Source organism: Heterodontus francisci, chromosome 44 (assembly GCF_036365525.1).
Source record: "Heterodontus francisci isolate sHetFra1 chromosome 44, sHetFra1.hap1, whole genome shotgun sequence".
In the NCBI taxonomy this organism is placed as follows: Eukaryota; Metazoa; Chordata; class Chondrichthyes; order Heterodontiformes; family Heterodontidae; genus Heterodontus; species Heterodontus francisci.
This window is the reverse complement of record NC_090414.1, coordinates 16,535,084-16,562,119: the sequence shown is the minus strand read 5'-3', so window position 1 is coordinate 16,562,119 and position 27,036 is coordinate 16,535,084. Positions and strand designations below refer to the sequence as shown.

Genomic DNA, 27,036 nt, shown 5'->3' with positions numbered 1-27,036 from the left:
CAGTGCAGCACTCCCTCAGTACTGATCCTCTGACAGTGCAGCACTCCCTCAGTACTGACCCTTTGACAGTGCAGCACTCCCTCAGTACTGCCCCTCCGACAGTGCAGCACTCCCTCAGTACTGACCCTCTGACAGTGCAGCACTGTCTCAGTACTGATCCTCTGACAGTGCAGCACTCCCTCAGTACTGACCCTCTGACAGTGCAGCACTCCCACAGTACTGACCCTCTGACAGTGCAGCACTGCCTCAGTACTGATCCTCTGACAGTGCAGCACTCCCTCAGTACTGACCCTCTGACAGTGCAGCACTCCCTCAGTACTGCCCCTCTGACAGTGCAGCACTCCCACAGTACTGACCCTCTGACAGTGCAGCACTGCCTCAGTACTGATCCTCTGACAGTGCAGCACTCCCTCAGTACTGACCCTCCGACAGTGCAGCACTCCCTCAGTACTGACCCTCCGACAGTGCAGCACTCCCGCAGTACCGACCCTCCGACAGTGCAGCACTCCCTCAGTACTGACCCTCCAACAGTGCAGCACTCCCTCAGTACTGACCCTCCGACAGTGCAGCACTCCCTCAGTACTGACCCTCTGACAGTGCAGCACTCCCTCAGTACTGCACTGCGAATATCCGCCTGGATCATGAGCTCAAGTCTCTCGAGTGGGCCTCGAACCCACGATTTGCTGATTTGGCGGAGAGATACGTCTGAGGCACAACTGGTAATAAGAATTTGGCAAGGGGGAATAATGAGGAAGAGGGGAAAATGCCAATCAGTCTAGGAGCTGCACTCAGCAGTAGGGCAGGTGTGAAGGGCTGAATGGCTTCTTGCTCTGCCGAAATGACTAACTTCTCCAGTTTGTTGGGGGCCGCCGAGCACGTGAAACAACATTGAGAGCGAAAGACAGCAAATGGAATGAAATGCTCACTCAGTTTATTGAACGACAGGTTTTCACACGGCAGGAAAGCAACAGCAGTAACCTTTGGCGTCTCGCCAGTTGCAGTCAACAACAATAAGCCCTTGCATTTATGTAGCGCCCTTACGGTAGCAAGACGTCCCAGGGTGCTTCACAGGAGCGTTAGCAAACAAAATCTGACCCTGAGCCTCATGTGCTCCCTCCAATTGAAATCGCGGTGCTCCAGATTTCCGTTCACCCGCCCCCCCCCCCCCCCCCGCGCCCCCTCTCCACCACCCCCCCCCCCACCGACAAATGGGTGCCCACTGGCCAACGATGAAAGCAGCAAAGCGAGGCACTAGCAGGTGCTTCCCAAGCGTCACTTCTACACCACGACCGACATTGGGAAATCTTTGATTCCGTGCGTGTTCTTTCCTCGGTAAACGCGAAGGTATCCCTGTCGGGGGAGAAACACTGAGTTCAGATTTTAACACCAAATCACGCCAATGCCCGCCAAACGGTACAGAAATGGGGGGGGCAGGTCTTTGCGGCGGGGGTGCCCACTATCTTTGAAACCAGAATGCAGTCAAATTAACCCGAATTCCCATTTCTTTGTGCTTGAGGGCCATATAAAACACTAGTTAGGCCGCAACTAGAGTACTGCGTACAGCTCTGGTCATATACAGGAAGGATGTGATCGCACGAGAGAGGGTACAGAGGAGATTTACGAGGACGTTGTCAGGACTGGAGAATTTTAGCCGAGAGGATGGATTAGACGGGCTGGGGTTGTTTTCTTTGGAACCGGGGAGGCTGAGGGGAGATTTAATCGAGGTGTACAAAAGGATGAGGGAAGGAGCTATCTCTGTTAGCAGGGAGGTCAATAACCAGGGGGTGTAGACTCGAAGTAATTTAAAAAAAAGAACAAAGAAAATTACAGCACAGGAACAGGCCCTTCGGCCCTCCAAGCCTACGCCGATCCAGATCCTCTATCTAAACATGTCGCCTATTTTCTAAGGGTCTGTATCTCTTTGCTTCCTGCTCATTCATGCATCTGTCTAGATACATTTTAAAAGACGCTATCGTGCCCGCGTCTACCACCTCCGCTGGCAACGCGTTCCAGGCACCCACCACCCTCTGCGTAAAGAACTTTCCACGCATATCCCCCCTAAACTTTTCCCCTCTCACTTTGAACTCGTGACCCCTAGTAATTGAATCCCCCACTCTTTGGGGGGGAAAAAGCTTCTTGCTATCCACCCTGTCTATACCTCTCATGATTTTGTACACCTCAATCAGGTCCCCCCTCAACCTCCGTCTTTCTAATGAAAATAATCCTAATCTACTCAACCTCTCTTCATAGCTAGCGCCCTCCATACCAGGCAACATCCTGGTGAACCTCCTCTGCACCCTCTCCAAAGCATCCACATCCTTTTGGTAATGCGGCGACCAGAACTGCACGCAGTATTCCAAATGTGGCCGAACCAAAGTCCTATACAACTGTAACATGACCTGCCAACTCTTGTACTCAATACCCCGTCCGATGAAGGAAAGCATGCCGTATGCCTTCTTGACCACTCTATTGACCTGCGTTGCCACCTTCAGGGAACAATGGACCTGAACACCCAAATCTCTCTGCACATCAATTTTCCCCAGGACTTTTCCATTTACTGTATAGTTCACTCTTGAATTGGTGGAAGGATTAGAGGGGAGTTGAGGAGTAATGTTTTCACTCAGAGGGTAGCGGGGGTCTGGAGTTCACTGCCTGAAAGGGTGATAGAGGCAGAAACCCTCACTGCATTTAAAAAACACGTGGATATGCACTGGCCCAGGCAGCTGAAGGCACGGCCGCCAATGGTGGAGCGATGGGAATCGGGGGGGATGGACCAGAGGGCGGAAATGGAGGAGCGCAGAGATCTGGGAGGGTTGTGGGGGCTGGAGGAGGTGACAGAGATAGGGAGGGGGGGGGCGAGGGCCACGGAGGAATTTGAAAGCAAGCATGAGAAACCTTTCCGCCTATCTCTCCTCGTTTAAGATGCTCCTTAAAACTGAGGTATTTGGTCAAGATTTCAAACCTTAAATATAACATTTAACATTACCCGAAATGATAATTTTCGCCTCTCAAGTGTACAGTCGATCAAAGAGTTCAGGAAGGTATTTTAATTTCCGGTGCTGTCAGCTCTGTATATTACTTTCGGTCAATGGCTTATTCTGTGGCCCCCGAACAGTACTGAGGGGGTGCTGCATTGTTGGAGGGTCAGTACTGAGAGAGTGCTGCACTGTCAGAGGGTCAGTACTGAGGGAGCGCTGCACTGTCAGAGGGTCAGTACTGAGAGAGTGCTGCACTGTCAGAGGGTCAGTACTGAAGGAGTGCTGCACTATCGGAGGGTCAGTACTGAGGGAGTGCTGCACTGTCGGAGTGTCAGTACTGAGGGAGTGCTGCATTGTCGGAGGGTCAGTACTGAGAGAGTGCTGCACTGTCAGAGGGTCAGTACTGTGGGAGTGCTGCACTGTCAGAGGGTCAGTACTGAGGGAGTGCTGCACTGTCAGAGGGTCAGTACTGAGGGAGTGCTGCACTGTCGGAGGGTCAGTACTGAGGGAGCTCTGCACTGTTGGAAGGTCAGTACTGAGGGAGCTCTGCACTGCCGGAGGGTCAGTACTGAGGCAGCTCTGCACTGTCAGAGGGTCAGTACTGAGGGAGTGCCGCGCTGTCAGGTAGTCAGTACTGAGGGAATGCTGCTCTGTCAGAGGGTCTGTACTGAGGGAGCGCTGCATTGTCAGAGGGTCAGTACTGAGAGAGTGCTGCACTGTCAGAGGGTCAGTACTGAGGGAGTGCTGCACTGTCGGAGGGTCAGTACTGAGAGAGTGCTGCACTGTCGGAGGGTCAGTACTGAGAGAGTGCTGCACTGTCGGAGGGTCAGTACTGAGAGAGTGCTGCACTGTCGGAGGGTCAGTACTGAGAGAGTGCTGCACTGTCGGAGGGTCAGTACTGATGGAGCGCTGCACTGTCGGAGGGTCAGTACTGAGGGAGTGCTGCACTGTCGGAGGGTCTGAACTGAGGGAGTGCTGCACTGTCGGAGGGTCAGTACTGAGGGAGTGCTGCACTGTCGGAGCGTCAGTACTGAAGGAGTGCTGCACTGTCAGAGGGTCAGTACTGAAGGAGTGCTGCACTGTCAGACGTCTCTCAGTTAAGGTATTAAACCGAGACCCCGTCTGCCCTCTCGGGTGGACGTAAATGATCCCAGGGCCACTACTGGGAGACGAGTGTGGGGTGGGGGAGGAGCGGGGGTGGGGGGGAATTCTCCCCGATGTCCTGGGACCAATATTTATCCCTCAACCAACATCACTGAAACAGATGATCTGGGTCATTATCACATTGCAGTTTGTGGGATCTTGCTGTGCACAAAACGGCTGCCGCCTTTCCTGCATTGCAACAGTGACTGCACTTCGAAAAGTGTTTCATAGGCTCTGAGGGGCTTTGAGACGTGCTGGGGTTGTGAAAGGCGCTATATAAATGCAAGTCTTTCTCTCCAGGGAGCAAGTGCATGGAGGTTTCTGTCAGCCCGTTGAGTAAACGATCTCGAGTGTTTCTGAATGACAGGAAATAAAGGAGTATGGAGGTTTGAGGAGAACACATTTAAGGTCCGGCTAAGTTGGATGAATACAGGAAAGGTAGATGGGACAGTTTATGTCGGAGAAATAGTTTAATTGTAATACCAATCAAATGGAGAGTAGGAAGGATATTTCTCAGGATAATGTTCAGAGTTCACTTACCTTTTCACCCCAGTTAGTTCCCCAGCTATTTTTCACAGTCCAGTAAGGAGTCCCTAATTCTGTTAAAAACAAGGAACCAAATTGTTAAATGACCCGACAGAGACCCTTCACCCGAGGGTGCTTCACAAGTTATCAACAAAATTTGACTCTGAACCACATAAGGAGATATTAGTGACAGGTGGCGAAAGCTCGGTCAAAGGTCGGTTTTTAAGGAGGAGAGAGAGAGAGGGACGGAGAGGTTTAGGGAGGGAATTCCAGAGCTCGGAGCCCCCCAGGCAGCTGAAGGGACGGCCGCCAATGGTGGAGCGATGGGAATCGGGGGATGATCAAGAGGGCGGAATTGGAGGAGCGCAGAGATCTCGGAGGGTTACAGAGATAGGGGGGGGGGGGGGGGGTGAGGCCGTGTCGGCATTTGAAAACAAGGATGCGAATTTTAAAATCGAGGCGTTGCCCAACCGGGAGCCGCTGTAGGTCAGCGAGCACAGAGGGGGTGGGGGGTTGATGGGTGAACGGGACTCGGGGGGGGTGGGGGAGGGGCAGCGGAGCTTTGGATGAGCTGGAGTTTACGGAGAATGGGAGACGGGAGACCGGGTGGAATAGTCTGGAGGTAACGGAAGCACGGATGAGAGTGTCCATGTCAATGTGACACGCCTAATGAAATTGCGGCAGGGACAGTCGATCGAGAGGAATGACACATTGGTGCTGATCCCCTCTCCTGCGTTGAGATCGCTATTGCCCCGTGCTGCCCCATTCCGAACACATCCATCTTTATGTTGTGGTCCCATCACTCAACCTGTTAACCGTTGGGAGAAGTGTGCCCCCAACAACAGCGGAACAGATATGAAAACCCCAAAGAAATGCTCAGCTCCGTAGAAGTAGCTGCAAGATGGTAAAGACAATATGGTTTTCATAAGCACCAGCATTGACCAGTAGGGCTGAATGGCCTGTTTCCGCGCTGTGGACTCAAGGTAAATTGACATTTTCAAAGGAAGGCTACTGGTGGGATGGATTGAGCAAGTGAGAGACTGCACAGTGCTACGTACCTGTGCCATAACCAACAATTAACGCAGCATGATATTTATATTTGGGGGGTTTGTCCGACCTCAGGATACCACTCTTGTAATGCTGCAATATGAGGAAACAAGGTCAGGTCACATGGGAAGTCCACAATATCTTTGATGGACAATATTCAGAGGTTTTTTTTCAAATCCAGACATCTGAGCCCACAATCCAGGCCCAACTTCCTCAGCCAGTGCTGAGGGAGTGCTGCACTGTCAGAGGGTCACTACTGAGGGAGTTACGCACTGTCGGAGGGTCAGTACTGAGGGAGTGCTGCACTGTCAGAGGGGCAGTACTGAGGGAGTGCCGCACTGTCAGAGGGTCAGTACTGAGGGTGTGCTGTACTGTCAGAGGGTCAGTACTGAGGGAGTTACGCACTGTCGGAGGGTCAGTGCTGAGGGAGTGCTGCACTGTCAGAGGGTCAGTACTGAGGGAGTTACGCACTGTCGGAGGGTCAGTACTGAGGGAGTTACGCACTGTCGGAGGGTCAGTGCTGAGGGTGTGCTGCACTGTCAGAGCTTCAGTACTGAGGGAGTTACGCACTGTCAGAGGGTCAGTACTGAGGGAGTGCTGTACTGTCGGAGGGTCAGTACTGAGGGATCGCTGCACTGTCAGAGGAGCAGTCCTGAGGGAGTTACGCACTGTCGGAGGGTCAGTACTGAGGGAGTGCTGCACTGTCAGAGGGGCAGTGCTGAGGGAGCGCTCCACTGTCAGAGGGGCAGTACTGAGGGAGTGCTGCACTGTCAGAGGGTCAGTACTGAGGGTGTGCTGCACTGTCAGAGGAGCAGTACTGAGGGAGTTACGCACTGTCGGAGGGTCAGTACTGAGGGTGTGCTGCACTGTCAGAGGGGCAGTACTGAGGGAGTTACGCACTGTCGGAGGGTCAGTACTGAGGGTGTGCTGCACTGTCAGAGGAGCAGTACTGAGGGAGTTACGCACTGTCGGAGGGTCAGTACTGAGGGTGTGCTGTACTGTCAGAGGGTCAGTACTGAGGGAGTTACGCACTGTCGGAGGGTCAGTGCTGAGGGAGTGCTGCACTGTCAGAGGGTCAGTACTGAGGGAGTTACGCACTGTCGGAGGGTCAGTACTGAGGGAGTTACGCACTGTCGGAGGGTCAGTGCTGAGGGTGTGCTGCACTGTCAGAGGGGCAGTACTGAGGGAGTTACGCACTGTCAGAGGGTCAGTACTGAGGGAGTGCTGTACTGTCGGAGGGTCAGTACTGAGGGTGTGCTGCATGTCAGAGGTGCAGTACTGAGGGAGTAACGCACTGTCAGAGGGGCAGTACTGAGGGTGTGCTGCACTGTCAGAGGGTCAGTACTGAGGGGGTTACGCACTGTCAGAGGGGCAGTACTGAGGGTGTGCTGCACTGTCAGAGGTGCAGTACTGAGGGAGTAACGCACTGTCAGAGGGTCAGTACTGAGGGAGTGCCGCACTGTCAGAGGGTCAGTACTGAGGGAGTGCCGCACTGTCAGAGGGGCAGTACTGAGGGAGTGCCGCACTGTCAGAGGGTCAGTACTGAGGGAGTGCCGCACTGTCAGAGGGGCAGTACTGAGGGAGTGCTGCACTGTCGGAGGGGCAGTACTGAGGGAGTGCTGCACTGTCTAAGGTGCTGTTTTTCGGATGAGACCTTAAACCAAGGCCCTCTCGTCTGGAGGTAAAAGATCACATGTCCACTATTGGAAGGAGCGCTGGGAAATTCTCCCCGGTGTCCTGGGGCCAATCATTATCCGTCAACCAACATCAATAAAAACAGACGATACGGGTCATTATCACATTGCTGTCTGAGGGAGCTTGCTGTGTGCCAATTGGTTGCCCCCGCTTCCTGCATGACGAGCGCTTTGGGCCCTCCTGAGGTTGTGGAAGGCGCTATATAAATGCAAGTTCTTTCTTTTTTAGACTCGAGCCCTGACACTGAAGCCAGCTGGTAACTGCGCAGTCGACCCACCGTCTGACCGCTGGTGGGCACCGAGATGGGTGATTGCACCAGGGTCAGGGTCGCAACACATCGCGCCAGCGTTTCGTGGTCAAGGGACGAACGCATGATCATCCAGGTTTCTTCGTCCGAATTGAATCACATCCCCGAACCGTACGGCACAGAAGGAGACCATTCGGCCCATCGCTCCCGTGCCAGCTCTTTGAAAGAGCGAGCCAATTAACCCCACTCCACCCTCACTCTCACCCCATCGCCCTGCAACTTTTTCCCCCTTCAAGTATTTCCCCTTTTGGAAGGTACTATCGAATCTGCCTCCACCGCCCTTTCAGGCAAGCGCGTTCCAGATCACGACAACCCGCTGCGTGAAAAAAAAAATTCTCCTCCTCTCCCCCCCCCCCCCCCGCCCGCCTCTGGTTCTTGTACCAATTATCTTCAATCTGGGTCCCCCTGGTTACCGACCCTCCTGCCACTGGAAACCGTTTCTCCTCATTTACTCCTTCAAAACCTCTCACGATGTTGAACGCCCCGATTAAATCTCCTCTTAACCTTCCCCGCTCTGAGCAGAACAATCCCAGCTTCTCCAACTCGGACACGAGGAGCACGAGCCCGGGAGGACCTGGAGAAGAACTGCGCCCGTGTGTCGTGATCACCCACCTGTAATCCTCCCAAATTAAGTATGGTTGTGATTGTCCCATTGAGAGCCACATATTTCTTCATCACTGTAATAAAATTGATAATCACACTTTCAAAGCATCTTGACGCAACAGATATTTGTAATGAAAAAAAAAGAGATTTTCTCATTTTTGCCCGTAAACATTTCTCCCCAGAGAATTAAATGATGCATTTGCTTCAAGTGGTTTACCTAGGCCCCGAACTTCAGGGAGGAAATACTGGGCCTTGGAGGGGCTGAATGGCCTCCACCTGCGTTTGCCCAACTGTGGCACATTTGGGGGGAATAATTTGAATGGGCTGACTTTTCTAAGCGGGAGCCGAAGGCCCCAAATTCCCTCCACCTTTCGGCAACTGGGAAGCAGGTCCAGTTTAGGAGGTGACCGACGGGAGTCTGCCGTCCGTTGCCCCCCCTGAATGGAGGACGGGGTTGAGTCCCCCCACCCACCCCCACCCCCACCCCCCTGCGGCTCTTTGAGCGGGCTTTGTCTTGGGAAAAGGAGCTCAGCAAGGGCTTTGGAGACAGGGGAGTGACTGAAATGGAGGCAGACTCAAGGAGACAAGGTCATCGCGAGCAACTGTCCAATAGATTGGCTTCTCCAGCCAAGGACAGACTTACCAGTTTCATCATGTGCAATGCTGACACAACTCTTGACCTTGGCCACAACTTTGTCATTTTTAAAACGGCAGGTGCCCACTTTTCCGGCGTAACTGTAGCTGTCCTCAGTCATGAGACCTCCTAGACATAATGGAACGCACTGTCATTGGCTCATTTCCAGCCGAATGTGTATGCCAGCCAATCATTAGTTCATTCTGGCATTGAATGGATCTTCACGCGGGGGGTTCTGTTTCTCATTTGGGTAGCGAGTGATCATGTGATCACTCTCGAACACATTAATAGACCAGAGCAAATTTCCGTCCGCCTGGCAGTGACAGAATTCTTACCTTTCAGGGGCCAATGGAAGTGAAAGGACCTTTGTCTTGCTCAGAAAGGTGACGTCATCTAAAGCTCTGCCCTTCGCCCATCACCCCCTGTGCCCGCTCACCTACCCTGGCTCCCGGACCGGCAACAAATCGAGTTTAGAATTCTCATCCTTGTTTTCAAATGCCTCCGCGGCCTCGCCCCCCTCCCTATCTCTGTCACCCCCTCCAGCCCCCACCCCACCCCCAACCCTCCGAGATCTCTGCCCTCCTCCATTTCCGCCCTCTTGTCCATCCCCCCGATTTCCCATCGCTCCACCATTGGCGGCCGTGCCTTCAGCTGCCCGGGGGGGGGCGGGGCGGAGCGGAGGTGGTGGGGGGAGGGGGGCCCTAAGCTCTGGAATTCCCTCCCTAAACCTCTCCGCCTCTCTCTCTCTCTCTCCTCCTTTAAGATGCTCCTTAAAAACCGACCTCTTTGACCGAGCCGGGAGGGGGGGGGGGGGGGGGGGGGTGAGGACCCGATAAGGGGAGGCCGCAAAGTCCTGGAGCTTGAAAATAGTTGAACTTCTGTTTAGTCCTTTACAAGGAGCAGGTAGTGTGTTGAAGATGGAAGAATTAAAGTTATAGAATCGAACAGTACAGAAGGAGGCCATTCGGCCCATCGTGTCTGTGCCAGTATTGTTCAGTTGGAGGGCAGTACATAAGTCACTAAGCAACCAGGAAAGCCCCGGGAGAGAAATCTCTGTGTCAGCATTACTACTCACCAAGCTTGATAACATCGTGAAAAGCCAAGTCGATGTGACCACCACTGCAGTTGCCAGCAGTTGTACAGTCTAAGACTTCTACACAAACAGGAAGACATCAGTCAGCCACACAGATATGATACAGCATTCTCTTACACCTCAGAATGAAATGGTGTCGCTAAATAAGATGATCTGTTTATGAAAGGGGGACGCTCCACTTATGAAAACAAACAATCTCACTCCTAGGCAACAGAATATTCTTGACCAAAGCTCCCTCGACACTGTCCCCCATCAAACACTCCCAGGACAGGTACAGCACGGGGGTTAGATACAGAGTAAAGCTCCCTCTACACTGTCCCCCATCAAACACTCCCAGGACAGGTACAGCACGGAGTTAGATACAGAGTAAAGCTCCCTCTACACTGTCCCCCATCGAACACTCCCAGGACAGGTACAGCACGGAGTTAGATACAGAGTAAAGCTCCCTCCACACTGTCCCCCATCAAACACTCCCAGGACAGGTACAGTACGGGGGTTAGATACAGAGTAAAGCTCCCTCCACACTGTCCCCCATCAAACACTCCCAGGACAGGTACAGCACGGAGTTAGATACAGAGTAAAGCTCCCTCCACACTGTCCCCCATCAAACACTCCCAGGACAGGTACAGTACGGGGGTTAGATACAGAGTAAAGCTCCCTCCACACTGTCCCCCATCAAACACTCCCAGGACAGGTACAGCACTGGGATTGGCTGGTCAATTTGGAGCACTTCCTGCCTGCAATCAGGGGGAGCAGCTGCACCTGTGTTGCTGCAACTGCAACTGGAGAGGAGACTGGAGTTACTGCAGAGAGGTGACTGTAGAGTGGAGACAGCTGTATTTACTGTGGAACTGTTGCACTTTTTCAAGCCTAAGAAGACGTGAGAGTCATTTTGGAGAGGTGGGTGTTGGAGCACCAGAGAACTGTTGGTTGTTTGGACTGTTGGGGGAGGGAGAAGGCACTGGAAGATCCAGGGGTGGGGCTGCCAAATTCTATAGGGAGCCCCTGTACTAACTCTTGTGTTTATCTGCCATCCTGCACAAAAGGGGCTCCCTCCCCACCCCCAACTGTGTGGCTCGGGACGGCTGGAGCTGCCCGGCTGAAGAAAATCCTTATACAACAACAGAAAAGGGAGAGAACCGGGCAGCTCTAACCGACCCGGGCGAAGAACCCTCCCCTAACTGGAAGAGTGGAGTGTCGACTCTGCAGGAAGGTGCTCCAACCACCAAGTGAACTGTAACATCCTCACAGCTGTTCTCTCTCTTCCATCACTCGGCCACCTATCCTCTCCTCTCCTTGTCCTTTTCAACCCTATCCTCCTCTATTCCCATCCCCCCCCTCACCCATCATATTGTTTGTGTTTAAGAAAACTGTCGTGTGCTTTGTTTCTTGGGGGTGGGCGTAGCTCTGCGACCCCATGGCAAGCCCCTCTTCGCCGGTGGCGGGGCCTTCCCGTTCATATGCTGCTGCGGCTGCTGCAGCTGCACCTGTTGCCCCGTCACCGTTTGCTTTATTAACATCGAAGCATGGGGTCAAGAGCTACGTCCACCCGAACATGACTATCGAGGCATGCGTGAAAGCAATGGCGAGGTTGTCGGCCCTTCGGCCATTGTTGCAGCCTCTAAAATGTATGGGAAGGCAGTGTTATTCCTGAGGACTGAGCGGGCGGTGTCCCTGGCTCTGAGCAAGGGGCTCACCGTGGGCGGGACCTTTCTGCCAGTGGACCCCCTGGAGGCCACTGCGCAAAGACTCATTCTATCCAATGACCCGCCCTTCATTCCTGGTGAACTCCTCCTTCCCCACCTGCATCATCTGGGGGAGGTAAAGAGGGGGCTCACCCCAGTCCCGCTCGGTCTTCGGGAGAACAGCCTCCGACACGTGTACTCCTTCCGCCGCCAGTTATTCATGCAGCTGGCGCGGGAGGAGGTTACAGAGGGCCACTTTAATGTAGAATTCCAGGGGACGGCCTACCGCGTCTTCTGGACCTTGGACGGGGTGCGGTGCCATGTCTGTAAGGGGGTGGGGCATGTTCGTAAGAACTGCCCCAACCTCCCGGCTGCCAACTCCAACTCGGCGGCCCAGGGTGGCGACGCTGCACCTCGTCCCACCCCCCCCTACATCACCACCAGATACCATTCAGTCGGTACCGGAGGCTGTAGTTTTCACGGCCTCCGGCAGCGAGGTGGGTGACCGTCCAAGTGGAAGGAAGGCGCGGAGTAGAAATAAACATCGAGAGGCGCGTCCCCTGGACACCGTGACACTACCCGAGTCTGAGCTCAGCCCAAGGCCCGATCTCAGGAAGTCAACTTGCCCCAGGGCTGGGCTCAGGCCCAGGGTGAATAAAAAAAAGGAGAGTGTGGAGGTGGAGGCCTCTGATGATATGGAGGTCTCTGAGCCTCCGCACACAACTGGGAAAAAGAGGAGAAGGCACCCCTCCACAGAGGTAACAAGGGGCCCTGAGGCGCAGGGCCCATCTGTTGGAGGGGAGCTGTCTCCTGTTTTGGGTCCCCAGGTTTCCCCTACCGCCACCACCAAGGCTGCAAAATCCGGGCAGGAGCACTCTATTCCTCAGGATGGAGGGGAGGGGAAGGCCCCGGTACTTGAGGCCCCTCCTGAAGGAGTAAGTGGGGCCCTGCTTGTGGTGGGGGAGCCTGGGGACGCCGCCCATTCTGCCACTGCTACTGGGTCGGGTGCCCTGAATGAAGGGGAGGGCGAGGCCCCAGAGGGTCGGGCTTCCCAGCCGGAGTCCACCACCAACCAGGAGACACCCGACCCAGTTATAATTGAGAATGCTGCCCCATCTGCTGGGCCTGTGGGTGCTGGCGGAGCGGGAGATAGCCTCCTCCCTCCGCCTCCAGTCTCGGCTCCGGCTGGTTTCCCGGAGTCCGGAACTTCTGTCTCCCCTGGACCACTCATTGGCCTGGGGACGGAGGTGGAGGGGGGTCCTGAACCGCTGGTGCCTACAGGCTCCAGTTTCACAATAGAACCCAGAGAGGACTCCTCCGCCATCGATCCTGGGGGTGGGATCGTGACGGAGGCGGGACCAGCTGGCGCGGCCGGGACGTCCGCCCCACATTGTGTGGTGGATGTGTCGGCCGCTGGCGGTGACGACCCGGAGGAGGTTGGGGATTCGGTGCGAGGCACGGAGGATGACCTTGATTCCATCGCCAGTGAGGTGGTGGAGTCCCTCGTGCCTCCCACCGAATCTCTTCTCATCCCCACGGCGGAACTCCGGGATTTCCTCGTGGCTTGCAGGGGTTGCCGCAATAAAGTTCAGCTGGCCCTCGACCGTTGGTCGAATCTGGCGCTGATCATCCAGTCCGTCCGTGCCGCCCTTAAGAAACCGGGCAAGCGTGCGGTCGTGAAACTGGTTGAGAGGCGCCGTTTTAATGTGTTCCTCAATGGGTTGCTGGGGGAGTGGAAGGCCAGGTGCACTTCCACTCCCTTCTCACAGTGAGGTGTTTGTGACGGGTTTTAAGTACCTTTGACATGAAGATAACCATAGCCAGCCTCAACATCAACGGCAGCAGGGGGTCTCACCGCAGATTTCACAATCTCTCAGTCCTTAGGGAAGGGAGATACGCGGTGAGTTTTCTGCAGGAAACCCACACCGTTCCGGGATACGAAGCCACCTGGCTCCTGGAGTGGCAGGGTGGGGTCTACATGAGTCACCTCACCCCTATTTCTAGTGGGGTGGCTATCTTGTTGGCCCCGACTTTTCAGCCGGAGATCTTGGGGGTCAAGGAGCTAGTGCCGGGCCACTTGCTCCACCTTGCCGTTCGCCTGGGTAGTGTGTCGCTCCACTTTGTGAACGTGTACGCGCCCAGGCCCGGCGCGTTGCAAGCGCGCTTCTTTGAAGAAGTGTCCGCTCTCTTGAGCTCCATCGATAGCGGCGAGTGCATCATCCTCGGGGGGGATTTTAACTGCACCCTCGAGGTGGGGGATCGCTCCAGTCCCCAGCGCGGCCAAGCGTCGGTGGAGAAGTTGAGGGGACTGATCAGCTCCCTTAACTTGGTGGACGTCTGGCGGAATCTCCATCCCGACTCCAGCGCCTTCACGTGGAGGTCTGGAGGAGGGGGGACGCGAATCGACCGCCTCTACATTTCGCAGGCGTACGTCTCCCGCGTTTCGGCGGCCTCCATCCGGCTGGTGCCGTGCTCGGACCACCGCCTGGTGTGGGCGGAGTTCACTCCGCTCCGCACGCGGGCGGGGTCCGCGTACTGGCACTTTAACAACCAGCTGCTGGAGGGCGTGCGATTTCGGGACTCGTTCTGTCGCTTCTGGGCCAACTGGAGAAGGAAGCAGGGGGGCTTCCCCTCCTTGAGGCTATTGTGGGATGTGGGCAAGACTCACATCCGCGTCTTCTGTCAGGAGTACACGAAGGGGTCGACCAAGAAGCGGGAAGCCGAGATCGGGCGCCTTGAGAGGGAGGTGCTCGACTTGCAGTCCCGCCTCGGTCATGCCGTCGTGGACCCAGCCCTGTGGCAGGCGTACAAAGAGAAGAAGGGCGCGCTGAGGGACCTGCAGCTCATAGGGTCCCGAGGAGCGTACGTGAGGTCGCGGATCCAGATCCTGGAAGATTTGGACCGCGCCTCACCCTTCTTCTACTCGCTGGAAAAATGGCGGGGGGTCCGTAAGCAGTTCGTCGAGCTGCTGGCCGATGACGGATCCTCCATCACGGATCCGGAGGGAATGGGCCTCCTGGTCCGTATTTATTACAGTGCGTTGTTCTCTCCGGATCCGTCCAGCGAGGATGCGCGCAGAGTTTTGTGAGAGGACCTGCCGCAGGTCAGCCCGGAGGGCGCCGAAGGATTGGAGGCTCCGCTCACGTTGGCGGAGCTGACTGGCGCCCTCCACCAGCTCTCGAGGGGCAAATCCCCAGGGCTGGATGGGTTGACCGTGGAGCTCCTCAGGGCGTTCTGGGACGTCCTGGGGGACGATTACGCGCGGGCCCTGGGGGAAAGCCTGCCGACCGGGGAGATGCCCCTCTCGCGGCGCAGGGCGGTCATCGTCCTGCTGCCGAAGAGGGGCGATCTCCGCCTGCTTAAAAACTGGCGTCCGGTCTCCCTCCTCAGCACGGATTATAAGATCTTTGCCCGGGCTATGTCTACCCGCCTGGGCTCCGTGCTGGCCCACATGATCCACCCCGACCAGTCCTACACGGTCCCGGGCCGATCCATCCAGGACAACATCCACCTGGTCCGGGACCTGATCCATCTTTCCCGGAGGACTGGTCAGTCGGTCGCCTTTCTCTCCCTCGATCAGGAGAAGGCGTTCGACAGGGTGGATCACGATTACCTTTTCGGGACTCTGCGCGCTTTCAGACTCGGGCTGCATTTTGTGGCCCGGGTCCGACTTTTATACGCCACCGCAGAGTGTCCAGTCAAAGTTAACGGATCCTTGACGGCGCCCCTTCACTTTGGGGGAGGAGTGCGTCAGGGATGCCCCATGTCCGGCCAATTGTATACCATCTGCGTGGAGCCCTTCCTGTGCCTGCTTCGCAGGAGGTTGACGGGATTGGCTCTGCGCGAGCCGGCCATGCGGGTTGTCCTCTCGGCTTACGCCGACGACGTGCTCCTCGCAGTCACAGATCCTGTTGACTTGCGGAGAATGCGCGACTGCCAGCAGACCTTTTCTGTCGCGTCCTCCGCGAGGATCAATGGGAGAAATGTTCCGGACTCCTGGTGGGTCAGTGGCGGGTGGACTCCCTGCCGGAGGAGATGATGCCTTTTGCGTGGAGCACCACGCACCTCCTCTATCTGGGAGTCCACCTTCGCCCCGCTGAGGGAGCCTGGCTGGCAAACTGGCAGGAGTTGGAGGCGAAAGTCACCGCTCGGCTGGGGCGCTGGACAGGACTGCTCCGAGTGCTTTCCCACAGGGGCCGAGCGCTGGTCATAAACCAACTGGTGACCTCCATGCTGTGGTACCGGTTGGTCACTTCGGCCCCGCCCCCTGTATTTGCCACCATGATTCAGAAGAAACTCGTCGATTACTTCTGGGACAAGAGGAAACACTGGGTCTCTGCCGCGGTCCTGAGTCTCCCGATTGAGGAGGGCGGCCAGTCACTGGTGTGCGTCCGCACCCAGGCTGCGACTCTCCGCCTTCGGACCCTGCAGAGATACCTGTACGTCGAGCGTCCTCCCAGATGGTGTGCGCTGGCGACATATTTTTTCCGCCAGTGTCACTGCCTTCAAGACAACACGCAGCTCCCGGTGGAGTCCGTTAGCCGCGCCTCTCTGAGGGAGTTGCCTGTCTTTTACCGGGATCTATTCCGAGTCTGGAACATGGTCGCCTCCAGTCAGGGCGCTCCCCCGCCGACGGAGGAGAGCGCCTCGGCTGTCCATGCGGCCGACTCCGGGGACGGTCCGGCGGGCGGAGGAGTAGCTGAAACCCCCGGGACGCCCCTCACTGCGGGTGGCGAGGGGGCTCGGGAGTGTGGAGCGATCCCGGCTGAGCTGACCCTCTTCGGGAGCCGGTCCCGCACAACCCAAGCCGCCTCTCGGAAATGCCCTCCATACCATTCCAATCGGGGCGGAGAGGTTTCCTGTACGGGCTGCTCCTGCACACTCTCCACTTCCTCGCCCTCGTCAGCCGGCCAGACACGCCCTGGCGGTCCGCGTTGCCATCTGGCAGCGAGGGGAAACCCCGATGGAGGTCTCTCTACGCGGGAGTCTTCCCCCTTTACATCGGGGACCTGGGATGGAGGGTGCTGCACAGAGCAGTCCCGTGCAATAGACTTTTAAGTAGGTTCACGGACTCCCAGGCCTCCTGTACTTTCTGCGGCCTGGATGAGTCCGTGTTCCACATTTACACAGAGTGTGCGAGGTTGCAGCCCCTCTTTGAGTATCTGAAGGGGGTGCTCCTCAAATTCTGGCTGCACTTCAGTCCCACGCTCCTGATCTATGGGCACCCGGTGCGGAGGGGCTTGGGCCGGGAGGAGGATCTCCTCGTCGGTCTGCTCCTGGGCCTGGCCAAGGTGGCAATTCACAGGTCCAGGTTGCGGGCCGTCGGGGGGTCCGTCCTCCCCGATTGCCTGCCCCTCTTCCGCGGTTACGTTCGCGCCCGGGTGTCCCTGGAGAAGGAGCATGCGGTGTCCGCCGGTACGCTTGAGGCCTCTTGCGACCGGTGGGCACCGCAGGGACTGGAGTGCATTGTCGACGCCGAAAATGGCATTTTAATTTGAGTTTTTGTTTATTTCTGTTTTTAATAAAGTTATTTTAAAAATATAAGTGTGTATATAAAGGGGGCCTGAGGAATAAAGGCCCCCTCGACATAAAAAAAAACGGGGTTAGATGCAGAGTAAAGCTCCCTCTGCACTGTCCCCATCAAACACTCCCAGGACACGTAGAGCACCATTGAATTTGCTGGAGCAGGGTTTTGGCCATGCCATCCCACAAAACAAAAAAAGAAAAAAAAAGAAAACAAAAAAACCGGGGTCAGATACAGAGTAAAACATCCCAGGGTGCTTCCCGGGAGCAGTTTATCAAACAAAATTTGACCCCGAGCCACATAAGGAGAAACCTGCCCCGTGCTTTCTGAGGTATGACCTGCTCTTGATAAAGGCCACCATGTTTCCAGACGGGCATGACACGGTGTTAGCCCAGAGGTGGGCTCCAGCGCTAACGACTGTGGCTCACTGGGTAGCACCTTAGCAGCGGGAGGAGGCCATTCAGCCCTTCGAGCCTGCTCCACCATTCGATAAGATCATGGGTGAACTGACTGTGGTCTCAGCTCCACTTTCCTGTCTGCAGCTCCAATCACCCTTGACTCCCTCATCCACAGGTAGTGCATTTACCCCTTATTCTGAGGCTTGCGGGTTCGAGTCTAATGCCCCCAGTGCCGCACGGAGGGAATGCTGTGCTGTCAGAGGTGCTGTTTTCAGATAAGATTTTAAACCCGAGGGCCCCCATCTGCCCTCTCAGGTGGATATCAAAGATCCCCTGGCCACTATTGGCAGATGAGCGGGATGGGGGTGGTGGAGGGAGTTCTCCCCAGTGTCCTGGGATCGATATTTATCCCTCGACCGACGTCACTAAAAAAAAACAGACTATCATCTCCTGGTGGGATCTTGCTGTGCGCAAGTTGGCTGCCGCGTTTCCTACATAGACTGTAGACCCCATGGTCTATCACCTTCATGGTCGCTGGCAGTCTCTCACACAACAGCCATCAAACCATCTCCTACGTGAAATCATTTATTTACAATATTCCCCAGGACCTCAAAGCACCTTCAGCTTTTCTTCCCAGCGATAAAGACACTTTCGAAAGAAGTTGGGTATGACTCCTTCTTCAGCACCCCATCCACCACCTTCAACATTCACTCCCTCCACCACCGACGCACAGTGGCAGCAGTGTGTACCATCTACAAGATGCACTGCAGTAACTCACCAAGGCTCCTTCGACAGCACCTTCCAAACCCACGACCTCTACCAACTAGAAGGACAAGGGCAGCAGATGCATGGGAACACCACCACCTGCAAGTTCCCCTCCAAGCCGCACACCATCCTGACTTGGAACTATATCGGCCGTTCCTTCACTGTCGCTGGGTCAAACTCCTGGAGCTCCCTCCCTAACAGCACTGTGGGTGTACCTACCCCACACGGACTGCTGTGGTTCAAGAAGGCAGCTCACCACCACCTTCTCAAGGGCAATTAGGGACGGGCAATAAATGGCTGAGCCTAGCCAGCGATGCCCACATCCCGTGATGGGAAGAGCAAAAAGCCCCCCCCCTCTCTCTTTCGAAACGGGGCCATACGCTGATGGCTTTGGCCAGGACTCCCTGATTCAAACATTGTGCGTTGGGATGAGTGGGCCCCCGCAGAGGTGGGACACCTGACCTACCCTGATCGGAGAGCGAGATTAACACCTTGTTCTTGATAGACCACTGCGACTCCACATTTCCAACCACAGCAAACGCCCAGCATGATCTGCAGTCTCCCTGTGTGAAAAGGAGAAATAGCCAAGATTACGGGTCTGACACATCAACATTGCATTGAGAAAGCACCTTGAGCATCGGCAAACGAACCCAAGGCACTTCGCAGGAGAGGGAGCCTCCGAACATTGGGCGTCGAGCCAAATAAGGAAATACGTCGGCCAATCTGCTCTCAGCCCATTCAGAGCTTTTAGGGAGATGGTGCACTGCCATATTTAACAAGCTCTTTATTTGAAATCAGTTTCAGCCGGGTTTCCCAGGGAGGTTGGATACATGAGGTAAGTGCCTTTACAGCACTGCTTGTGGGCCAAGAGCTGCAGGACTGCTTCCTGCGCCAGCCCAACAGGCCCCGTAACCGGCAACTCCCTCCTGCGCTCTCTTCTACCAACTGCACAATCTGGGTTACAGGGGTACAGTCAATCAGACTGGCTTTCAGGCGGAGAAATCCGCAGGAACTAGTTAAACCCCCGCGCCCTGGTTTCACATCGAGAACTCATCACCAGGTAACGACGTAGCTTAGCGGGGAAGTTTCTTTGATTGGTTCTCGGGATATAGCCCAAAGAGCTTTTAAGATGAGTTGATGGTTCCTGAGAGTCACAGTTACAGCCTTGTTCCTTTTGTGTAATCGAGACTGACCTTTCAGTGCAGGACTGAGGGAGTGCCTTTCAGCTGTCAAACTGGGGCACTTGTCAGCTCCTAAACAGATGGACGAAAGATCCGACGGCACCACTCAAAACGGCGAAGAGGGTTCCCCTGACCTTGCCATAGTCATGTCCGAGTCTGTCCCTGGTCAACACGCAGGCCTTGTTTGCAGACATTTTATACAAAGCTTAAATGGGACCACCATTTCTTAATTATATTTTTCACCCTTTTTAATCCCATCATCATTTTTTTGGCCCTTTGCTGGGGTCTCAAATTAAAGAACAAGGTGTCTGGGGACAGACATCGGGGACATTGGATAATAGGAGAAGGAGGAGGCCATTCAGCCCCTTGAGTCTGTTCCGCCATTATATCAGATCATGGCTGATCTGCTCCTCAGCTCCATTTACCCACCTTTGCCCCATATCCCTTGACATCCTGGCCTAACAAAAATCTATCCAGTGCAGTCTAAAAGCTTCAGCTTGTTCCCCCGGCCTCCACAGCTTTCCTGGGAGGGAGAGAGTTCCAGATTCCCGCTCCCCTTTGTGTGAAGAAGCGCTTCCTGACATCACCCCTGAACGGCCCGGGCTCTACGTTTAAGGTTCTGCCCCCTTGTTCTGGACTCCCCCCCGACCAGAGGAAATAGTTTCTCTCTATCAACCCTATCAAATCCTTTAATCATCTTAAACCCCTCGATTAGAATCACCCCCTTAATCTTCTACACTCGAGGGAATACAAGCCCAGTCTATACAACCTGTCCTCATAATTTAACCCTTTCAGCCCCGGTATCATTCTGGTGAATCTGCGCGAGGTGGAATTTGTTAACTTCCTGATATGAGGTTTATTTTCTAACTAGCTGGTACCAAACACACTAAGGTTGAACTGCTCACCCATGTCCTAACTCAACAGAGTGAAATCACACCTTGAAGCTTTGTGGGTTCAGTGCTAGACCAGCACATCCTGCTAACACAGGAAGGGAGTCAGTGGCGGTGGTCGTACCTGGTCTTTGACTGGAGTAACTGAATGATTCTTCCTCCAATCCACCATGTCTGGAATTTTCCCCACGCCGTTTACAGAGTTCAGAGGCGAACATAAGTGTTTGTCGGGTGACTCTAACATTCCACTCTTGAAGTCGTCCGCTGAAGAAAAAGCAAAAACAATTTCCTGCTGAGCATTTTGCAAACGGAGGGGGGGGAGGGGGGGGTTTTCTCTATTGAGTACCGCGTCACCCCAACCGGCCTGACAACCGTCAGCTTTCGATGCTGAAACCACAATTGTTGCTCGTGGGAGTCGAGGTACATTCCCACGAGGTGGGGTGGGGGTGGGGCGGGGGGGGGAAGGCAGGGCAAACCTGGAAGTATTGTGAACTGTTAGGAGGATAGTGATAGATTTCTAGAGGACAGAGACAGGCTGGTGAAATGGGCGGACACGTGGCACGTGTAATTTAATGCGGAGAAATGCGAAGTGATACATTTTCGCGGGAAGGACGTGGAGAGGCAATATAAAAGAAAGGGTACGACTCTAAAGAAGGTGCAGGAGCAGAAGGACCTGGGGGTACATGTACACAAATCGCTGAAGGAGACAGGGCAGGTTCAGAAAATGGTTCATAAAGTACACGGGATCCTGGGCTTTATAAATAGAGGCAGAGCGTACAAAAGCAAGTAGGTTAAGGTGAGCCTTTACAAAACACTGGTTTGGCCTCGACTAGAGTATTGTGTCCAATTCTGGGCACCGCACTTTAGGAAGAATGTGAAGGCTTTAGAGAGGGTGCAGAAAAGATTCATGAGAATGGTTCCAGGGATGAGGGACTTCAGTTACGTGGATAGATTGGAGAAGCTGGGGCTGTTCTCCTTGGAGAAGAGAAGGCCGAGAGGAGATTTGATCGAGGTGTTCAAAATCATGGGTCTGGAGAGAGTAGATAGGGAGAAACTGTTCCCATTGGCGGAAGGGTTGAGAACCAGAGGACACCGATTCAAGGTGATTGGTCAAAGAAGTAATGGCAACCTGAGAAAGAACTGTTTCACGCAGCGAGTGGTTTGGATCTGGAATGCACTGACTGTGAGTGTGGTGGAGGCAGATTCAATCGAGGTTTGCAACAGACAATTGAACAAAGAACAAAGAACAGTACAGCACAGGAACAGGCCATTCGGCCCTCCAAGCCTCCGCCGATCTTGATGCCTGCCTAAACTAAAACCTTCTGCACTTCCGGGGTCCGTATCCCTCTATTCCCATCCTATTCATGGATTTGTCAAGATGCCTCTTAAATGTCGCTATCGTATCTGCTTCCACCACCTCCCCCGGCAACAAGTTCCAGGCACTCACCACCCTCTGTGTAAAGAACTTGCCTCGCACATCCCTTCTAAATTTTGACCCTCGCACCTTAAACCTATGTCCCCCAGTAACTGACTCTTCCACCCTGGGAAAAAGCTTCTGACTATCCACTCTGTCCATGCCACTCATAACTTTGTAAACCTCTATCATGTCGCCCCTCCACCTCCGACGTTCCAGTGAAAACAATCCGAGTTTTCCCAACCTCTCCTCATAGCTAATGCCCTCCAGACCGGGCAACATCCTGGTAAACCTCCTTTGTACCCTCTCCAAAGCCTCCACCTCCTTCTGGTAGTGTGGCGACCAGAATTGCACGCAATATTCTAAGTGCGGCCTAACTAAAGTTCTGTACAGCTGCAACATGACTTGCCTATTTTTATACTCTATGCCCCGACCGATGAAGGCAAGCATGCTGTATGCCTTCTCCACCTGCGTTGCCACTTTCAGTGATCTGTGGACCTGTGCTCCCAGATCTCTCTGCCTGTCAATACTCCGAAGTGATGCTGAACATTGTGCAATCATCAGCGAACATCCCCACTTCTGACCTTATGATTGAAGGAAGGTCATTGATGAAGCAGCAGAAGATGGTTGGGCCTTGGACACTACCCTGAGGAACTCCTGCAGTGATGTCCTGGAGCTCAGATGATTGACCTCCAACAACCACAACCATCTTCCTTTGCGCTCGGTATGACTCCAGCCAGCGGAGGGTTTTCCCCCTGATTCCCATTGACCTCAGTTTTGCGAGGGCTCCTTGATGCCACACTCGGTCAAATACTGCCTTGATGTCAAGGGCCGTCACTCTCACCTCACTTCATCATCATTAACCTCCCTAATAGAACAAATACCATAGATAGCATTAAAAGGCTAGTCCATAGAATTACATCAATTCTACAACACAAACAGGCCATTCAGTCCATCTAGTCCATGCTGGTGTTTATGTTCCACATGAGCCTCCTCCCACCCCCTCTTCGTCTCCCCCCATCACCATATCCTTCTGTTCCTTTCTCCCTCGTGTGTTTATCCAGCTTCCCCTCGATACTATTCACCTCGACCACTCCCTTGTGGGAGCGAGTTCCACATTCTCCCCACTCTCTGGGGGAAAGAGGTTTCTCCTGAATTCCCCCACTGGATTTATCAGTGATCCTATTGCAACCAGGAATAACTATAGCCTTCCTGGTATTGCCATTATTGTGAATAACAGCCCCAATTGTCCCAAACCTTCTCAACTGCAAAAAAAAACAACTCAGCCAAGTGTGAATAAAAGAGAGAGTGCAATGGTCACTCCAGTTTGAGGCTGGACTAAGTGCATCTGGTACCTGAGAGATCACTGAACTTAGTGACTCCATACTTCGCCGTCCCTCTCTCCGCTTCTTGCAGCTTCCTGGCCCTCTCCATATTCTCCACAAAGATCTTGAAACGGCGTATCGTTTCTGAACAGAAATAAAGATTTGATCGGACGGGTCAGTCATTAAGATCTGGTCGAGTGGTGGGGGAGATTCGGCTGGACTTGTGACGAACGTCATTTTTTTTTTTAGGTAAAAAACGGATGATCTGGGTCTCTATCACACTGCTGTTTGTGGGATCTTCCTGTGCGCAAATCGGCTGCTGCGCTTCCTACATTACAACAGTGACCACACTTCAATAAAAGTGCTGATTTTGGCTGCAAAGCACTTTGGGGATGGGCCTGAGGTCAGGAAAGACGCCATAGAAATGCAGGTCTATTAAGTCGTCTTTAAAACCCACCGCCTTTATCAAGCTCTTGGTGTCCAATCCCAATGTCTCCTTATGTGCCCCGGTGTCAAAATCGTGTCCTGTGGACCGCCTCGGAATGGACCACTCCATTAAAGGCGCTATATTAATGCAAGTTAGAACCATAGAACGGTTACAGCGCAGAAAGAGGCCTTTCAGCCCATCGTGTCTGTGCTGGCTCTCTGCAAGAGCAAATTAGCTAGTCCCACTCCCTCCCGCCCTTTTCCTTGTAGACCTACATATTTTTTCCTTTCAGATAATTATCCAATTCCCTTGTGAAAGCCTCTATTGAACCCATATCTCAAGCTCAAGATAATCAAACTCCCATTCTCTTTTTCAAAAGAATCTAAAAGTCCCAATTCCTGCTTGATTCAGGATCAACTAACTATACCGGGGCTGAAAGGGTTAAATTCCGAGGACAGGCTGCACAGACTGGGCTTGTATTCCCTCGAGAAGATTAAGGGGTGATCTAATCGAGGGGTTTAAGATCTGTCGTGCAGGCCCCCACCTGCCAAGCATGAGGCATATTAATTTCGCCACATGGACACTAAATTCCAAACTGTTCCTGAAGAGAAGAGACTTGCTTTCAAAAAAATTGGCTGGAAATACATTTGCATATTCACAGACGGTGCTTGGAAAGGACAACGGACCATTCCCTGACTCATTCAACCCTCAATGGACTTTTGATCACCAGACATCGAAGGTGGGGGAGCTCACATTCCAGGTTGACTGCTAAGATGGCCGAATACACAAACGGACATGGTCAAACCAGCTGGTCACATGACTAACCTGCTGGGCAACCTGAGGTCTTTTTTGAATTTGTACAAACAGTTTGGGCAGAGAGCAGAATGCTCCCGGAATGAGAAGATCTCTCTCTCTGTCTGCTCCCATCCTTTTCTCACGAGCCTCTGAATCCACTGAAGACACATGAACCCCGAGAGAGAAAAGTCTCCGACAGAGAATAAGGTTTAAGAAGAATACTGAGCACCAACGAAAAGCAAGGTCTATATACAATCAGGGACACTACAGTGAGCTCAAAGATCCATAACAAAAACTCTTCAGATATTGCCTCAAACCTTTCCACTTTATTTTTCTTCTGCTCTTTTCTGTCTCTATTTGCGTGTGTATATCGTGTATGCATGCTCGCCTGTGGCACGTCGTGTATCCGTAGGCATTAACCGAATTAGAGTTTAAGTTTAATAAATTTCACCTTTTCTTCTTTAAACCTAAGAAAGCCTGTTTGTGCTGGTTTCTTTGCCTTATAATTGTAAAGCAGTGAACAAGGATTCACCGAGGGGGGAGTTCAAAATGCGGTGTGTTTAAAATTAAACCCTGTTACGGTAAGACCCAGTGAAGGCTGAAGGGGAACCCTAGACCCCTTTCTCACCGGGTCGTAACAGATGATTAAAGGAGTTGATCGGGTCGATGGAGGGAAACTATGTCCTCTGGTCGGGGGGAGTCCAGAACAAGGGGGCAGGACCTTAAAATGAGAGCCAGGTCAGGGGTGATGTCAGCAAGCACTTCTCCACACAAAGGGGAGTGGAAATCTGGAACTTTCTCCCCACAAAAGCTATTGAGGCGGGGGTCGGGGGTGGGTGTCAATTGAAATTTTTGTTAGGCAGGGGTAATAGGAGATAGGTGAGTAGGTGGGAGTTAAGCCACAGGTCAGCTGTGATCTGATTGAACGGGGTGGAACAGGGACCGAAAAGCCACCTCCTGTTCCTGTGAAGACCCGGCAGTCAAGCACGGCATGATGGAGAATAGTCTCTGGGCCGGAGCCCAACTCTTACCTGCCTGGTCCTTGTAGGTTTTGTTGTAGGCCTTCATAAAGTCGTGAAACGCTGTTTCCAACTGCTTCTGAGTAAGCAAAATGGGAAGAGGGAGATTTAATCCGGTCAAAAATGCCACAGCAAATCACTTGCAAAGATCCACAGGCGTGGCACTGGTGGGGTGGGTCTGGTGGCCGTGCAAGGCAACATCGGCGAGCAGCCAAACGGCTGGTGGAAAACGGAAGCCCCGCCTGACCGTTTCGGAGCGGGCCATTCAGCCCCTCAGCCATTCAGTGGGATGCTGGCTGCTCCGCACCTGAGCTCCGTGAGCCCGGGTCGGTTTCCACACCACCCCCCCCCCACCCCCCACAATCCCTTCGCGCCCTTGTCCGACGTAAATATATTGACCTCAGTGAAATGGCCAGCCTGTGCTGGGACAAAAGCCTGTGCTGGGATCATCACTTACGCTGTCTAAAACCTCAGAGTGGCATTGCCCCCCGTCTCCACAACGATAGCCCTCCGAGCGCAGCAAGAGCGAGACCAAGAGAAGACACAAGGCACACAAACACTTCATCTCCGCGCCTGATCTGAAGGTGCGGGCTTAGGTGCCGGAACCCAGACTTTATAGAAAGGGAGCACTGATTACAGCAGGCTGCTGATTTGCTAAACCATGTGCAAGATCTAGGACTGATAAAGAGAAGCCACAAGGGACTTTTCTGCGTCAGAATATTTTGTTCGAGTTGTAAACCCAGCGAGTCCCACATTCTCCCCACTCTCGAGGGAAAGACCTTTCTCCTGAATTCCCCATTGGATTTATGAGTGACTGTCTTATATTGATGACCCCCAGTTCTGGTCTCGTCCGCAAGTCTCTACATCTACCCTATCGAAGCCTTCTCCTTTCTAGACAAAAGCGCCCCAGCCTGTTCAATCTTTCCTGATAAGTGTAGACTCTCAGTTTTGGTATCATCCTTGAAAATCTTTTTTTGCACCCTCTGCAGGGAGTTACAGACCCAGTTAACCTAAAAACGATAGAACTGGGTCTTTCTAAATGGTGAAAAGCAGATACAGTGAAGATCCAACGAGACTTGTAGGGTCCAGGTACACATTAAAATGATAAAGGAGGAGAGAGAGAGGCGGAGAGGTTTAGGGAGGGAATTCCAGAGCTTAGGGCCCCCCAGGCAGCTGAAGGCACGGCCACCAAGGGCGGAGCGATGGGAATTGGGGGATGGAGAAGAGGCCGGAATTGGAGGAGCGCAGAGATCTCGGAGAGCTGTGAGCTGTGAGTCAAAAGGGGGCGTTAGTTTGTGTCTCACTCAATGGACTTGAGCCTGTAATCCAGGCCGACACCCCCAGTGCCAGGGAGTGCTACAGTGTCAGAGGTGCTGCCTTTCGGATGAGACGTTAAACCGAGGCCCCCGTCTGCCCTATTGGAAGATGAACGGGGTGGGGGGGGGTGCATAGGGAGGAAGGGGAGTTCTCCCCGGTGTCCTGGGGCCCAATATTTATCCCTCAACCAACATCACGCAAAGCAAATGAACTGGTCATTGCTGTTTGTGGAATCTTGCTGTGCGCAAATTGGCGACCGAGTTTCCTGCAT

At 53.8% G+C, this 27,036-nt stretch overlaps 1 protein-coding gene across 2 annotated transcripts; it reads right to left on the bottom strand.

Moving 5' to 3' along the window:
* Nucleotides 1-1,198: 1,198 nt before the first annotated feature.
* On the bottom strand, nucleotides 1,199-26,017 carry LOC137355839 (cathepsin F-like). Of its 2 annotated transcripts, XM_068021414.1 has the most exons (11): nucleotides 25,906-26,017; nucleotides 25,461-25,527; nucleotides 23,238-23,351; nucleotides 20,593-20,732; nucleotides 18,864-18,960; nucleotides 10,008-10,085; nucleotides 8,942-9,061; nucleotides 8,308-8,372; nucleotides 5,705-5,786; nucleotides 4,662-4,720; nucleotides 1,199-1,350 (listed from the first exon to the last, which is right to left on the bottom strand). In XM_068021414.1, the coding sequence occupies exons 1-11, from the start codon at nucleotides 26,011-26,013 to the stop codon at nucleotides 1,279-1,281; spliced, it is 1,002 nt and encodes a 333-aa protein (XP_067877515.1). In that variant the 5' UTR covers nucleotides 26,014-26,017; the 3' UTR covers nucleotides 1,199-1,278. The 2 variants fall into 2 exon arrangements, with proteins under 2 accessions (XP_067877515.1, XP_067877516.1); XM_068021415.1 differs by lacking the exons at nucleotides 5,705-5,786; nucleotides 8,308-8,372.
* Between the last annotated feature and the right edge of the window lie 1,019 nt (nucleotides 26,018-27,036).